Source organism: Bubalus kerabau, chromosome 15 (genome assembly GCF_029407905.1).
Source record: "Bubalus kerabau isolate K-KA32 ecotype Philippines breed swamp buffalo chromosome 15, PCC_UOA_SB_1v2, whole genome shotgun sequence".
In the NCBI taxonomy this organism is placed as follows: Eukaryota; Metazoa; Chordata; class Mammalia; order Artiodactyla; family Bovidae; genus Bubalus; species Bubalus kerabau.
Genome location: NC_073638.1, coordinates 47,401,113 through 47,417,537, shown reverse-complemented (window position 1 = coordinate 47,417,537; position 16,425 = coordinate 47,401,113). Strand labels below are relative to the sequence as shown.

The 16,425-nt window shown below is 38.8% G+C and overlaps 1 protein-coding gene and 1 pseudogene across 1 annotated transcript; both read left to right on the top strand.

Moving 5' to 3' along the window:
• Window positions 1-516: 516 nt before the first annotated feature.
• On the top strand, window positions 517-1,479 carry LOC129628158 (olfactory receptor 52N2-like). The gene has a single exon (XM_055547583.1). It carries the CDS (start codon window positions 517-519, stop codon window positions 1,477-1,479), a length of 963 nt encoding a protein of 320 aa, XP_055403558.1.
• Window positions 1,480-7,127: 5,648 nt separating this feature from the next.
• On the top strand, window positions 7,128-13,046 carry LOC129627761 (olfactory receptor 52N2-like; annotated as a pseudogene).
• Window positions 13,047-16,425: the final 3,379 nt, after the last annotated feature.

The window sequence follows — 16,425 nt, the reverse complement described above, 5'->3', positions numbered from 1 at the left end:
ACTGTTTTTTTTCCTTCTCAAGAACACCTGAATTTTCACAACATGGAAAAGCATGATATTGACATCAGAGTTTGAATGCCAATCATATTAAATCTTACTACTTCAAAAATTTTATTGAGTTTCTACAGTATGTTATCATTAGCAAGATATCCAGAACAATTTTGCACATATAACTTGCTTTCCTCATAATCTTCAAGGCAAGAGCTGTAAGAGACAGAGACAGTAGGATAGTAGAAAGTATCCTTTCTAACTTTCTAAGCAGAAAGTTTGCTGCTCACATTAAACAAAGTAAGACCCTACTATTTATTTTTAGATAACATAGTTCAAAGATTCTTTTGCTAGAGCTGGGGAAATAAAAAACCATCCTGATTATCCTAACAAGATGAATGTTCATGGCTTTCATTGTTATCGTTCTACAAACCATTCTTGTATTTGGTCTCTAACCCCACCTCTATCTCCTATACAGAGAGCAATTGCAGACAAAGAATATAAAATGCCCTCCACATGTCAGGCATTATGTCTGGAGCCAATATCTCCAGCCTGACACCAGGATTCTTTATCTTGAATGGTGTTCCTGGGCTGGAAACCGCACACATCTGGATCTCCCTGCCATTCTGCTTCATGTACATCATTGCTGTTGTGGGCAACTGTGGACTCATCTACCTCATCAGCCATGAGGAGGCCCTGCATCACCCCATGTACTACTTTCTGGCCCTGCTCTCCTTCATAGATGTCACCCTGTGCACCACCACGGTACCCAACATGCTGTGCATATTCTGGTTCAACCTTAAGGAGATTGACTTCAATGGCTGCCTGGCTCAGATGTTTTTTGTCCACATGTTGACTGGGATGGAGTCTGGGGTGCTCATGCTCATGGCGCTGGACCGCTATGTGGCCATCTGCTACCCCTTACGCTATGCCACCATCCTCACCAGTGCTGTCATTGCCAAGGCTGGTCTTGCCACTCTGCTGAGGGGTGTGATGCTCATCTTTCCATTCACTTTCCTTACCAAGCGCCTGCCCTATTGTCGAGGCAACTTCATTCCCCACACGTACTGTGACCACATGTCTGTGGCCAAGGTGTCCTGTGGCAAAGTCAAGGTCAATGCCATCTATGGTCTCTTGGCAGCCCTCCTGATTGGAGGCTTTGATATTTTCTGTATTTCTATGTCTTACACTATGATCTTGCGAGCAGTGGTGAGTCTGTCTTCTGCAGATGCTCGTCACAAAGCCTTCAGCACCTGTACGTCTCACATATGTGCTATTGTCATTACATACGTTCCAGCCTTATTCACCATTTTTACTCACCGCTTTGGGGAAAAAAGCATTCCTCCTCGTGTCCATATCATAATTGCTAATCTCTATTTGATGTTGCCTCCTACCCTGAACCCAATTGTATATGGAGTCAAGACCAAGCAGATCCGGGAAGGAGTCATCAAGTTACTTTTTAAGGAGAAAGATATCTTAGCTGCGAAATAGATTAAAGCATTAATATTGAAAAGCAAGGAAGGACAAATGATATTTTAGATGAGATTCTTGAGTGTAAATTTTAAACCTCATTGTTTCATTGAATATCTGCTATACTATTAACTGACCTTTTTGTAGAATTCATCAATGGTTAAAATTAAATAAATAAGAAATATGCCTATGAATTTGAGGACTTTTTCCTAAAAGGACTTCCACAGTAATTTTAAAACTATTTTAAATAATGTGATGCATCGAGTCCTAATGATTTGTATGTTGAACAAGCCTCTAACCGGGTGTGCATCATAAAAAAATAAAAGATTTACTGACCCTGTGTTGGAGATTCATCTGTTCTTGGGGGAAACCCATAGAAAAAGAAATCTGAGTCTGTTTCATAAGGCCCTTCTCTTATTCTAATGACTTCATTTACTTCACTATTCCTCTTACCACATCATTTTGTATTACCGGGTTTAGTTTTTTAAACTATCCCATGTCTACATAAGCTGTATGGAATTTCCCCTATTAAGGAGAATAATATTCAAATATTTCAATCGATGTGATCTAAATGAAAACTATGAAGGTAAGCAAGGAAATAGAGTCATAGAAACTTAGAACAAATAATTTCTTAAGGATAACTCTGGAAGATTTTTGGAGTAGACATGGAATAAGTCTTTGAAATAATTGTGAAGTGCTAGTAAGAGTCAGACACGACTGAGCGACTTCACTTTCACTTTTCACTTTCATGCATTGGAGGAGGAAATGGCAGCCCACTCCAGTGTTCATGCCTGGAGAATCCCACGGACGGCGGTGCCTGGTGGGCTGCCGTCTATGGGGTCGCACAGAGTCGGACATGACTGAAGCGACTTAGCAGCAGCAGCAGCAGCAGTAGGAAATAGATGAAATTCACCAGCAATATCTATAATCGTTTGGGTTTGGCTGACTTTATAGTTTTGTTTTCTTTAAGTTCAGCTACCACAAAGCTGAAGATCTAGATTTTTGACTCCAGGTGAGGTTGATCACTCCAAGCAAGCTTGCATAATGGCTAAGTATTCACAAACACTGATTTCTTGTTTCTTGTAACAGGCCTTGTTACGAACTGCAAAATTTGGAAAGCTAGGAAACTGTTCTTGGACCATTACTGGGCACTTCCAGACCACCTGATCTGCCTCTTGAGAAATTTGTATGAAGGTCAGGAAGCAACAGTTAGAACTGGACATGGAACAACAGACTGGTTTCAAATAGGAAAAGGAGTTCGTCAAGGCTGTATATTGTCACCCTGTTTATTTAACTTATATGCAGACTACATCATGAGAAATGCTGGACTGGAAGAAACAGAAGCTGGAATTAAGATTGCCGGGAGAAATAGCAATAACCTCAGATATGCAGATGATACCACCCTTATGGCAGAAAGTGAAGAGGAACTCAAAAGCCTCTTGATGAAAGTGAAAGCGGAGAGTGAAAAAGTTGGCTTAAAGCTCAACATTCAGAAAACAAAGATCATGGCATCCGGTCCCACCACTTCATGGGAAATAGATGGGGAAACAGTGGAAACAGTATCAGACTTTATTTTTCTGGACTCCAAAATCACTACAGATGGTGACTGCAGCCATGAAATTAAAAGACGCTTACTCCTTGGAAGGAAAGTTATGACCAACCTAGACAGCATATTCAAAAGCAGAGACATTACTTTGCCAACAAAGGTTCGTCTAGTCAAGGCTATGGTTTTTCCTGTGGTCATGTATGGATGTGAGAGTTGGACTGTGAAGAAGGCTGAGCGCCGAAGAATTGATGCTTTTGAACTGTGGTGTTGGAGAAGACTCTTGAGAGTCCCTTGGACTGCAAGGAGATCCAACGAGTCCATTCTGAAGGAGATCAGCCCTGGGATTTCTTTGGAAGGAATGAAGCTAAAGCTGAAACTCCAGTACTTTGGCCACCTCATGGGAAGAGTTGACTCATTGGAAAAGACTCTGATGCTGGGAGGGATTGCGGGCAAGAGGAGAAGGGGATGACAGAGGATGAGATGGCTGGATGACATCACTGACTCGATGGACGTGAGCCTGAGTGAACTCCGGGAGTTGGTGATGGACAGGGAGGCCTGGCGTGCTGTGATTCATGGGGTCGCAAAGAGTTGGACACGACTGAGTGACTGATCTGATCTGATCTGATCTAAGCATGAAGATACATTGTATACTGATTTCCATTACCTATATCTGTCTGTACACTGAGGAAATGCAGCTCTAGATCAAAGTTTTCTGAGTTTTATGAACTTTATTGTCAATCCAAACCATGTATTGTGACAGGTAGTTGTGAAATGCACATTTTAAATATACATTTATTAAAATTGAAGTGTATCATTGAAAGTAATTTGAAAAGTATGCTATATGTCTGCTAAAAATTTTGAACACTATGATATGTAGCAGAGATTTCTGAAGCTATATTACACCAAAAATGCTAGTATACTTGCTATTAGATCATCTTGATTTGATATTTTGACGATTTCCAGCAAGGATGGTAGTGTAAATGTCAACAAGAACACAATTTCCCCTGACACTCTAAATATATATAAAAATACTAGATTAAATATATTTCTGAAATTATAGAGAGGAATATCTAAAAGCAAAAAAAAATAGAAATAAAAAGAGAAATCACAAAAGTAAGGGAAGAGATGAAAATTTAGTACATATACAAAACTTTTGGAGAAGGCAATGGCAACCCACTCCAGTACTCTTGCCTGGAAAATCCCATGGACGGAGGAGCCTGGTAGGCTACAGTCCATGGGGTCGCGAAGATCAGACACGACTGAGCGACTTCACTTTTACATTTCACTTCCATGCATTGGAGAAGGAAATGGCAACCCACTCCAGTGTTCTTGCCTGGAGAATCCCAGGGATAGCAGAGCTTGGTGGGCTGACATCTATGGGGTCGCACAGAGTCGGACACGACTGAAGTGACTTAACAGTAGCAGCAGCAGCACACATGAAAGTTCAAAGACTGTGCCACATACAAAGAAAGAGCACTTCAAGAGATTACAATAGAGAGGTTAAAAATATTAGCACTACAATAATGATTAAAAACAAAATTCAGTTCAGGCAGGCTGGGAATAGGTTACATGTAAAGAAAACAAAAGAGAAAATAGGTATGGTAAAAGAAAAACAAGAGAAGAGGGAAGAAAGAGAGGAGGGAAGGGAAATAAATGGGAGGAGACAGAATGAAAAAGAAATATAGATGTATTTTTGCAATTATTATGCAATTATTGCTATGCAATAATAATTATTATTATTATGTAATTATTATGTCCTACCTTGCAACTCCAAGTTTCAGATGAGAGTAAGCTCAGTTCTGAGCTTTAAAAATTACAGTGATTGTATTTAAAATTATCCATGTTGTTTTGTGAAGCATTATTTGGATCACTTTCATTTCTCAGTAATATTGTGACTAGTGAATATACAATTATTTATTGTACTCTTGAAGACTTTTTTGATGAACTCCTGTTAATAATACTCCTATGAACAATCTTGTATATATCTTTTGTATACATCTTTTGCAGCAAATATTTGTGCATTTCTTTGGTTTACAACTGCAGAGTGGAATTTCTGGATCATATGGTATTTATAGCTTAGTTTTTGGTATATAGCAACAACTATATTCCAAGATGGTTGCACTAATTTAAACTCTTATCCACAGTATGAGAATTCTAGTCACTTTCTATTCTTCCCAGCACTTGATATTGTCAGAACTGTGGTATTTCATTAGCAGAGACATCATTTTGCTGACAAAGGTTCATATAGTCAAAGCAATGGTTCTTCCAGAAGTCATGTACAAAGGTGAGAGTTGGACCATAAAGAAGGCTGAGAGCTGAAAAATTGACCCTTTCTAACTGTAATGCTGGAGAAGACTCTTGAGAGTCCCTTGGACAGCAAGGAGATCAAACCAGTCAATCCTAAAGGAAATCAAACCAGAATAGTCATTGGAAGGACTGATATTGAAGCTGAAGCTCCAATACTTTGGTCACCTGTTGCAACGAGCTGACTCACTGGAAAAGACCCTGATGCTGGGGAAGATTGAGGGCAGGAGGAGAAGTGGGTGACAGTGGATGAGATGGCTGGATGGCATCCCTGACTGAATGGACATGAGTTTGAGAAATTCCAGGAGATAGTGAAGGACAGGGAAGACTGGCATGCTTCGGTCCATGGAGCCACAAAGAGACAGACACAACTGGCTGAGCAACAACAAAAGGATCTTAATTTGCATTTTCCTGGTGATGATGAGGATGGAATACCCTCTCATAAATCCTAGGTTATTGAACACTTTTTTTCAATGAGGCAGGTGGAAGCTAAACCTTTTGCCCATTTCACTTTAGAATATTGTTTTCATATACATAGGTATATAGGATTTCTTTATGTATTTTGTAAACCTTCTCTCAGTTACATATGTTGCCATATATTTTCTTCTAACCAGTGACTTCCACTTTTAATGACTTGAAAATATTAATATTATTGTTTACTCAATATTTTTAGAAAGGTTTGAGCCCCATACATGACAGGCAGATAAAGTTATGACAAAAATTATAAAGCTGGAATTGAAGCACTCTGGGAACTAATATATAATTGTAGTTTATACTTCAGTGAATACTAGACACAGTTCATATGTCCTACCAAAGAAAAAATGTTAAAATAGACAGTAATTATTGAGGTCTCCCCATTTTCAAATATATTCTAGATATAGACTTAGTTTCAACAAAGCTAAAATTACCTGTTCTCTCATTAGAGACCTAAATAGTATCTACCTGTGAAGCTCTAAACAAATGTTTTCCCTTTGCTTGGAAAACCCCCAGAGAAGTCACTAACCAATGTAGTACAGTCATTCTGAGCAAGATCAGTCATGAATATGGATTTTAAAATATTTGACATCAGGCTGAGTTTGAGCGATTCAGAAGAAAAACCAAGTGGCACACAGACACTACTAAAGAGGAGGGTTTGAATCATAGGGTGGTTGAATAAGGGAGACTAAATTATCTTACTTTTGGTCTTCTGAAACCAATGGGATTTGCCAACTGCCATGAAGAGAAAGTAGAAATGCAGGAAAAATTAAATGTAGGTTAGGCATTAGAGAAAGAAGACTGTGTGATGTTGATATGACAAGGACCAAAGATAGTATTGCAAACAAGCATATTTCTGTACAATAATAGAAAAATTTCTCTGCTCTCCAAAGGCAGAGGAATCTTCCTTAGGAAATGGTAAGACTTTCACCAAAGTATATCTTATATAGCACAGGGAATTCTACTCATCATCTTGCAATAAAGTTTAATGCTGTACAACCTGTAAATATACTGAGTCACTATGCTATACACCTGAAACCAATATAGAGGTTTAAGAGATGGCTAGGCATGGCTTTACTTGTATTTATTTTATAGAGCCAAATAACGGTAGTAATACCAAATGTATTTGTGATAGTCTTGTATATTTTGTTGAAAATGTCCTGGCCTGTGGTCAAAATCTCCATGGTTTTTCTTAATACTAAAAGAATTCACAGTTGAGAAGATAGTTTTAAAACTTTACAGCTCTAATCCTTTTTTCTTTCTAGAAAATTTTGCTTTTATCCTGTTTTATATATTGATATTATTTATATAGCATTATTTTAAATTTTTTCTACCAATTAAAGTAATGGTTAAAAAAAGCACTTATAGACAACTTGAGGCTAAATCTCATAGTGAGAGAGTGACAGAGAGAGAGAACACAATCAAGATTAGAATTTTGGAAAAGTATGTGATATGGGGAAGATTAAAATATAACAGAAAATAAATAAAGTATTTTATGAAAATGATAAAAATATACAGTATAAAATACAATAAAATACAATATAATCAAGTTGGCTATCAAAAGAGACTAAAGAAGAAGTTTTAAAAATATAAGTGAAGAATTTTCTCAGAAAAGAAGGATCCTGAAATCTTTTGATATTAATCATAAAAACTTTATATGTGTCCCAGAGTACAGAAGAAAACTGGAACTCTAACTTTCCCAAGTTATGCTTTTGAACTGTGGTGTTGGAGAAGACTCTTGAGAGTCCCTTGGACAGCAAGGAGATCAAACCAGTCAATCCTAAAGGAAATCAGTCCTAATATTCATTGGAAGGACTGATGAAGAAGCTGAAACTGCAATACTTTGGCCTCCTGATGTGAAGAACTGATTCATGGGAAAAGACCTGGATGCTAGGAAAGATTGAAGGCAGGAGGAAAAGGAGATGACAGAGGATGAGATGGTTGGATGGAATCACCAACACAATGGACATGAGTTTGAGCAAGCCCCAGGAGTTGGTGAAGGACAGGGAAGCCTGGCTTGTTGCAGTCCATGTGGTTGCAAAAAGTGCGACACGACTGAGTGACTGAACTGAACTTTCCCAAAACACAGCTTGATTAACAAATATTATGCCCTATCCAATATAATGTTTCATAGCTATTTGGGGGCTAAAACTAACACACAAAAAAGACATGAGCATATGATTACTTATATAATATGTATATATTCTCTGCTTACCGACATAGAGATTCAAGAGAATAAATAGAAAACATGAGAATTAATTAGAGTCTAACATTGCCATTAGTTAAATATAAACTAAAATCTTTCACTTTTATCAACAAGAAACAATTAGAGATATAATAGATGTGCCTATGGCTGTGCTTTTTAAGCTATAAATCTTTGTAACTTTTTGGCCTATCAAATATTTTGTCCATGATTATTATGACTTGGAATATCAAGAATTGTAGAGAGATCATGCTCAGCTTGGAAGACATGTTCAATAATTCAGTTCAGTTCAGTTGCTCAGTCGTATCTGACTCTTTGCGACCCCATGGAGCACAGCACGCAGGGCCTCCCTGTCCATCACCAACTCCCAGAGTTTACCCAAACTCATGTGCATTGAGTCGGTGATGCCACCCAGCCATCTCATCCCCTGTCGTCCCCTTCTCCTCCTGCCCTCAATCTTTCCCAGCATCAGTTCAGTTCAGTTCAGTCACTCAGTTGTGTCCGACTCTTTGCGACCCCATGAATCACAGCACACCAGGCCTCCCTGTCCATCACCAACTTCCGGAGTTCACTCAGGCTCACGTCCATCATGTCGGTGATGCCATCCAGCCATCTCATCCTCTGTTGTCCCCTTCTCCTACTGCCCCCAATCCCTCCCAGCATCAGAGTCTTTTCCAATGAGTCAACTCTTCCCATGAGGTGGCCAAAGTACTGGAGTTTCAGCTTTAGCTTCATTCCTTCCAAAGAAATCCCAGGGCTGATCTCCTTCAGAATGGACTGGTTAGATCTCCTTGCAGTCCAAGGGACTCTCAAGAATCTTCTCCAATACCACAGTTCAAAAGCATCAATTCTTTGGTGCTCAGCTTTCTTCACAGTCCAACTCTCACATCCATACATGACCACAGGAAAAACCATAGCCTTGACTAGAAGGACCTTTGTTGGCAATGTAATGTCTATGCTTTTGAATATGCTATCTAGGTTGGTCATAACTTTCCTTCCAAGGAGTAAGCATCTTTTAATTTCATGGCTGCAGTCACCATCTGCAGTGATTTTGGAGCCCAAAAAAATAAAGTCTGACACTGTTTCCACATCTATTTCCCATGAAGTGATGGGACCAGATGCCATGATCTTCGTTTTCTGAATGTGGAGTTTTAAGCCAACTTTTTCACTCTCCACTTTCACTTTCATCAAGAGGCTTTTGAGTTCCTCTTCACTTTCTGCCATAAGGGTGGTATCATCTGCATATCTGAGGTTATTGCTATTTCTCCCAGCAATCTTGATTCCAGCTTGTGCTTCTTCCAGCCCAGCATTTCTCATGATGTACTCTGCATATAAGTTAAATAATCAGGGTGACAATATACAGGCTTGATGTATTCCTTTTCCTATTTGGAAACAGTTTGTTGTCCATGCCCAGTTCTAACTGTTGCTTCCTGACCTGCATACAGATTTCTCAAGAGGCAGGTCAGGTGGTCTGGTATTCCCATCTCTTGAAAAATTTTCCACAGTTTATTGTGATCCACACAGTCAAAGGCTTTGGCATAGTCAATAAAGCAAAAGTAGATGTTTTTCTGGAATTCTCTTGTTTTATTTTTGATGATCCAGAAGATGGCAATTTAATCTCTGGTTCCTCTGCCTTTTCTGAAACCAGCTTGAACATCTGGAAGTTCACAGTTTACGTATTGCTGAAGCTTGGCTTGGAGAATTTGCGGCATCACTTTACTAGCGTGTGACATGAGTGCAATTGTGCAGTAGTTTGAGCATTCTTTGGCATTGCCTTTCTTTGGGATTAGAATGAAAACTGAGCTTTTACAGTCCTGTGGCCACTGCTGAGTTTTCCAAACTTGCTGGCATATTAAGTGCAGCACTTTCACAGCATTATCTTTTAGGATTTGAAAGAGCACAACTGGAATTCCATCACCTACACTAGCTTTGATCGTAGTGATACTTTCTAAGGCCCACTTGACTTCACATTCCAGGATGTCTGGCTCTAGGTGAGTGATCACACCATCATGATTATCTGGGTCATGAAGATCTTTTCTGTACAGTTCTTCTGTGTATTCTTGCCACCTCTTCTTAATATCTTCTGCTTCTGTTCAGTCCAAACCATTTCTGCCCTTCATTTAGCCCATCTTTGGATGAAATGCTCCCTTAGTATCTCTAATTTTCTTGAAGTCTTTCCCATTCTGTTGTTTTCCTCTCTTTCTTTTCACTGATCACTGAGGATGGCTTTCTTATCTGTCCTCACTATTCTTTGGAACTCTGCATTCAGATGGGTATATCTTGCCTTTTCTCTTTTGTTTTTCATGTCTATTCTTTTTACAGCTATTTGTTATGCCTCCTCAGACAGCCATTTTATGTTTTTGCGTTTCTTTTTCTTGGGGACGGTCTTGATCCCTGTCTCCTGTAAAAATCTCATGAACCTCCATCATCATCAGGCACACTGTCTATCAGATATAGTCCCTTAAATCTATTTCTCACTTTCACTGTATAGTCATAAGGGATTTGATTTAGGTCATACCTGAATGATATAGTGGTTTTCCCTACTTTCTTCAATTAAATCTGAATTTGGCAATAAGGAGTTCATGATCTGAGCCACAGTAAGCTCTCAGTCTTGTTTTTGCTGACTGTATAGAGCTTGTCCATCTTTGGCTGCAAAGAATATTATCAATCTGATTTTGGTGTTGGCCATATGTAGAGTCTTCTCTTGTGTTTTTGGAAGAGGGTGTTTGCTATGACCAGTGCCTTCTCTTGGCAAAACTCTATTAGCCTTTGCCCTGCTTCATTCTGTACTCCAAGGCCAAATTTGCCTGTTATTTCAGGTGTTTCTTGAATTCCTACTTTTGCATTTCAGTTCCCTATAATAAAAATGACATCTTTTTGGGGTGTTAGTTCTAAAAGGTCTTGTAGGTCTTCATAAAACCATTCAACTTCAGCTTCTTCTGCATTACTGGTCGGGGCATAGACTTGGATTACTGTGATAATGAAAGGTTTGCCTTGGAAAAGAACAGAGATCATTCTGTCATTTTGAGATTGCATCCAAGTACTGCATTTCAGACTCCTTTGTTGACTATGACGGCTACTCCATTTCTTCTAATGGATTCCTGCCCACAGTAGTAGATATAATGGTCATCTGAGTTAAATTCACCCATTCCAGTCCATTTTAGTTCACTGATTCCTAGAATGTTGACATTCACTCTTGCCATCTCCTGTTTGACCACTTCCATTTTTCCTTGATTCATGGACCTGACATTCCAGGTTCCTATGCAATATCGCTCTTTATGGCATCGGGCCTTGATACTATCACCAGTCCCATCCACAATTGGGTGTTGTTTTTGCTTTGGCTCCATCCCTTCATTCTTTCTGGAGTTATTATTATACACTGATCTTTAGTAGTGTATTGGTCACCTACCCACCTGGGGAGTTCATCTTTCAGTGCAATAATTAGGTGCTCACAAAATACGACTATAATCCAGTGAACACAACAGAAAGGATCTCTTGTAGGAAGGGAAATTATATTACTTAAGAGAATCAGTTTTATTAAAACTGAGTCCATCATTTGGAAATTTGTAGATAAGACAAAAGCAAGGGCTAGTGAATGGCCTAGGAATAGGAACAGATACCTATAGGAAGAGTTAACAATAAAAAGCCAAGCAAGACCAGGTCTTTGTTATTATGTTTGCACTGTTTGAATTATTTTGATTTGGTAGAAGACTCAAGACTGTTGAGTAGGATCAAATAGCACAGTCAGGCTACAAAAAGATGATTTCTCCTCTAAACATACTTTATATTGTGCAAATACTTGTCCATCTTTTGACTCTGACTAAAAAACTACTACCTTCTTTTATAGGACATATTTATTGATATCAAAAGTAAAATATTTTGCAATTGACCATCATGCATGGAGTCAAAGCTCCAGCCTGACACCAAGATACTTCATCTTCAATGAGATTCCTGGACTGGAACCTCCACACATCTGGATCTCAGTGCCAATCTGACTCATTTACATCATTGCTGTCATGGGGAACTGTGGCCTTATCTATCTTATCTGTCATGAGGAGGCCTTTCATTGGCTCGTGTATTAATTCTAGCCTTACTGTCCCTTACAGATGCTAGTGGGTGCCCTTCATTTATTCCCAATATTTTGTGTATCTTTTGGCTCAGTTTCAGAGAGATTGACTGTAATGCCTGCCTTGTGCAGATGTTTTTCATCCACATGCTGATAGGCATGGGGTCTGGTGTGCTCATGCTTATGTCTCTGGATTGCTATGTGACCATTTGCTACCCTCTACGCTATTCTTCCCTGGTAGCTCAGATGGTACAGAATCTGCCTGCAGTGTGGGAGAATGGGGTTCAACCTCTGGGTCAGGAAGATCCCGTGGAAAAGGAAATGGCAACCCACTCCAGGATTCTTGCCTGGAAAATCCCATGGACAGAGGAGCCTGGCGGGCTACAGTCCATGTGGTCACAAAGACTTGGACACAGCTGAGCAACTAACACACATCATGATATTCTTCCATCCTCACCAACACCATAATTACCAAAGTTGGCCTTGTAACCTTGACTTGAAGTGTGTTGCTTATGATACCATTCACTTTCCTGATCAAGTGTCTTCCCCACTGCAAAGGCAACCTCATTCAACACACTTATTGTGAACATATGTCTCTGACAGAACTATCCTGTGGCAACATCAAGAATAATGCCATCTATGGCCTCATAGCTGCCATGTTGATTGGAGGGTTTGATATTTTCTGCATTTTTATGTCTTATACTATACTTAACCATGCTGTAGGAAATGTATCCTCTGCAGATGCTCATCACAAAGACGTCAGAACCTGTACTTCACATATATGTGCTATTGTCATCACCTATGTCCCAGCCTTCTTCACTCATCACTTTGGGGAACACAGCATACTTCATCATATCAACACTTTAATAGCCAGCCTCTATCTACTGCTGCCCCCCACCTTGAATCCAATTGTCTATGGTGTGAAGACCAAGCAGATCTGTGCAGGAGTGATCAAACTGTTTTTTAGAGAGGAAGACACTTTGAATATAAGATAAATTTAATATACAGAATCTGGATTTAGAATAATTATAAAGAAATATAAGAGAACAAGCATAAAACTTAATAACCATTAGGTCAAAAGAAAATACCTGTCAATATTCTCTTATGAGATTTATGAAACTAACACAAAATTTATAATCTGAGAACTCTAATTTGATAGAAAAAATAAAATTGACAAGAAACTATTGTATTCCCCTGAAGTTTAACTTTAGTTAGATCTTGTGGAATGGATGCACAGAATGAAATAATAGAATATACAACTTGAAGTAAATGCTTGATGATGAAAGCACTTTGATCCAAACACCGTGAGGGAGTATATAGTAAAGAATAAAGAAGGTCTGGTAGCCTGGAGAAACTCTAGAGGTTTGAGGAAGGCACCTAAGTGAACTGTCATGTGTGTTACAGGGAAGCAAGAAACACTTTCCTGAATGTGCTGATTTCCAAGGGTCTTTGTCAACCTTTTTGTTGAATATTTATGTGACACTTGCATAACTTTAGAGGAATAAAAAACCTTGACTGTTAATTTCTTTCTGAATTTTTTGTTCCTAGGAAATTATCTGGATGCCTTTGACTGTGTCAGTGTAAATACAAATGAAGTGGGAGTAGATATGATTACTAGAGCTGCTCATAATCTGGAACGTACTCCTTTGAGTTTATTTCAAACAGAATCTTGTAAGGTACACAGGATAATATTTGATGGCTATGTGAGGAAAGGATTTATAAGTACAGGAAAGAAGACTTGAAGAAAATCTATGTACCCAGCCAATTAAAGATGGCTGAGCTAACTACTTTCCTTAATTTTAACACTGAAAGAGCAACAATTAATCATCAGGGACAATGAAGAGAAGAGCACCTTATTTAGACATCTGGAAATATGAATAATAAAAGAAATGAAAGAGGAATCATAAATGTGGTATTCAGAAACAGTGATAGTGAATGAAAAGTGAAGAAAATAAGCGCATAATTCAAGAGAAAACTGAACAAATAGAATGGGATCAGGAAATGGTTACAAACAGAGGAAGAGTTAGAAATATTAGATTAAGATTATGCTCATCATTTGCTAATATGGATAATATATTTTAATATAATGTTATAGGGACAGGGAAGCTACAGTCTATGAGGTCATGAAGAGTCGGACCAACTTGGCAACTGAACAACAACAAATATATGATAAAATAGGGGAGGAGGAGCCAAGATGGCGGAGGAGTAGGACGGGGAGAACACTTTCTCCCCCACAAATTCATCAAAAGAGCATTTAAACGTCGAGTAAATTCCACAAAACAACTTCTGAATGCCGGCAGAGGACATCAGGCACCCAGAAAAGCAGCCCAACTCTTCGAAAGGAGATTTTTAATTTTAGCCTTTTGATATATGTTATCAATTTTGTACCTATAGTTTTTTTCATAATTTCTGTGACTTTTTTTTCCTCTGTTTCTTTCTCTTCTTCTTTTATATAACATCGTATATCTGCAATTCCAAACTCTACTCAGGATTTTTAATTTATGCTTTTTGGTATTTGATATCAATTTTGTACCTGTATTTTCTTTATAATTTTTGCGACATTGTTTTTGTTGGTTTGTTTGTTTTCTCTCTTTATTTTTCTTCTTCTTCTTTTTTTTTTTTTTAACGTTGTATTTTTGAAATTCCAAACTCTACTCTAGATTTCTAATTTTTGCTTTTATGTATTTGTTACCAATTTTGTACCTTTAAGAACCCAATCTTCAGGACCCATTTTTCACTAGTGTACAAAATTATTGGCTTGACTGCTCTCTCTCCCTTTGGACTCTCCATTTTCTCCACCAGGTCACCTGTATCTCCTCCCTAACCCCTCTCTACTCTACCCAACTCTGTGAATTTCTGTGTGTTCCAGACGGTGGAGAACACTTAAGGAACTGATTACTGGCTGGATCTGTCTCCCTCCTTTTCATTTCCCCCTTTTATCCTTCTGGCCACCTCTGTCTCCTGCCTCCTTCTTCTCTTCTCTGTATAACTCCGTGAACATCTCTGAGCGGTCCAGTTGTGGAGTGCACATAAGGAAGTGACTACTGGCTAGCCCACTCTCTCCACTATTGATTCCACCTCATCTCATTTGGGTCACCTCTAACTCCCTCCTCCCTCTTCTCTTCTCCATGTAACGCTGCGAACCTCTCTGAGTGACCCTCACAGTAGAGAAACTTTTCATGTTTAACGTAGATGTTTTATCAGTGGTGCTGTATAGAAGGAGAAGTTTTGAAACTACTGTAAAATTAAGACCGATAACTGGAAGTAGGAGGCTTAAGTCCAAACCCTGACTCCAGGGAACTCCTGACTCCAAGGAACATTAATTGACAGGAGCTCATCAAACGCCTCCATACCGACACTGAAACCAAGCACCACACAAGGGCCAACAAGTTCCAGGGAAAGACATAACAAGCAAATTCTCCAGCAACAAAGGAACACAGCCCTGAGCTTCAAGATACAGGCTGCCCAAAGTCACCCCAAAACCATAGACATCTCATAACTCATTACTGGACATTTCATTACACTCCAGAGAGAAGAAATACAGCTCCATCCACCAGAACATCGACACAAGCTTCCCTAACCAGGAAACCTTGACAAGCCACCTGTACAAACCCACACACAGCGAGGAAACGCCACAATAAAGAGAACTCCACAAACTTCCAGAATACAGAAAGGACACCTCAAACTCAGCAATTTAAACAAGATGAAGAGACAGAGGAATACCCAGCAGATAAAGGAACAGGATAAATGCCCACCAAACCAAACCAAAGAGGAAGAGATAGGGAATCTACCTGATAAAGAATTCCGAATAATGATAGTGAAATTGATCCAAAATCTTGAAATTAAAATGGAATCACAGATAAATAGCCTGGAGGCAAGGATTGAGAAGATGCAAGAAAGGTTTAACAAGGACTTAGAAGAAATAAAAAAGAGTCAATATATAATGAATAATGCAATAAGTGAAATTAAAAACACTCTGGAGGCAACAAATAGTAGAATAACAGAGGCAGAAGATAGGATTAGTGAATTAGAAGATAGAATGGTAGAAATAAATGAATCAGAGAGGATAAATGAAAAACGAATTAAAAGAAATGAGGACAATCTCAGAGACCTCCAGGACAATATTAAACGCTACAACATTCGAATCATAGGGGTCCCAGAAGAAGAAGACAAAAAGAAAGACCATGAGAAAATACTTGAGGAGATAATAGTTGAAAACTTCCCTAAAATGGGGAAGGAAATAATCACCCAAGTCCAAGAAACCCAGAGAGTCCCAAACAGGATAAACCCAAGGCGAAACACCCCAAGACACATAGTAATCAAATTAACAAAGATCAAACACAGAGAACAAATATTAAAAGCAGCAAGGGAAAA

Bases quoted from the DNA above. Each gene is read 5' to 3' on its own strand.
- LOC129628158 (XM_055547583.1), top strand. From the start codon at position 517: ATGTCTGGAGCCAATATCTCCAGCCTGACACCAGGATTCTTTATCTTG.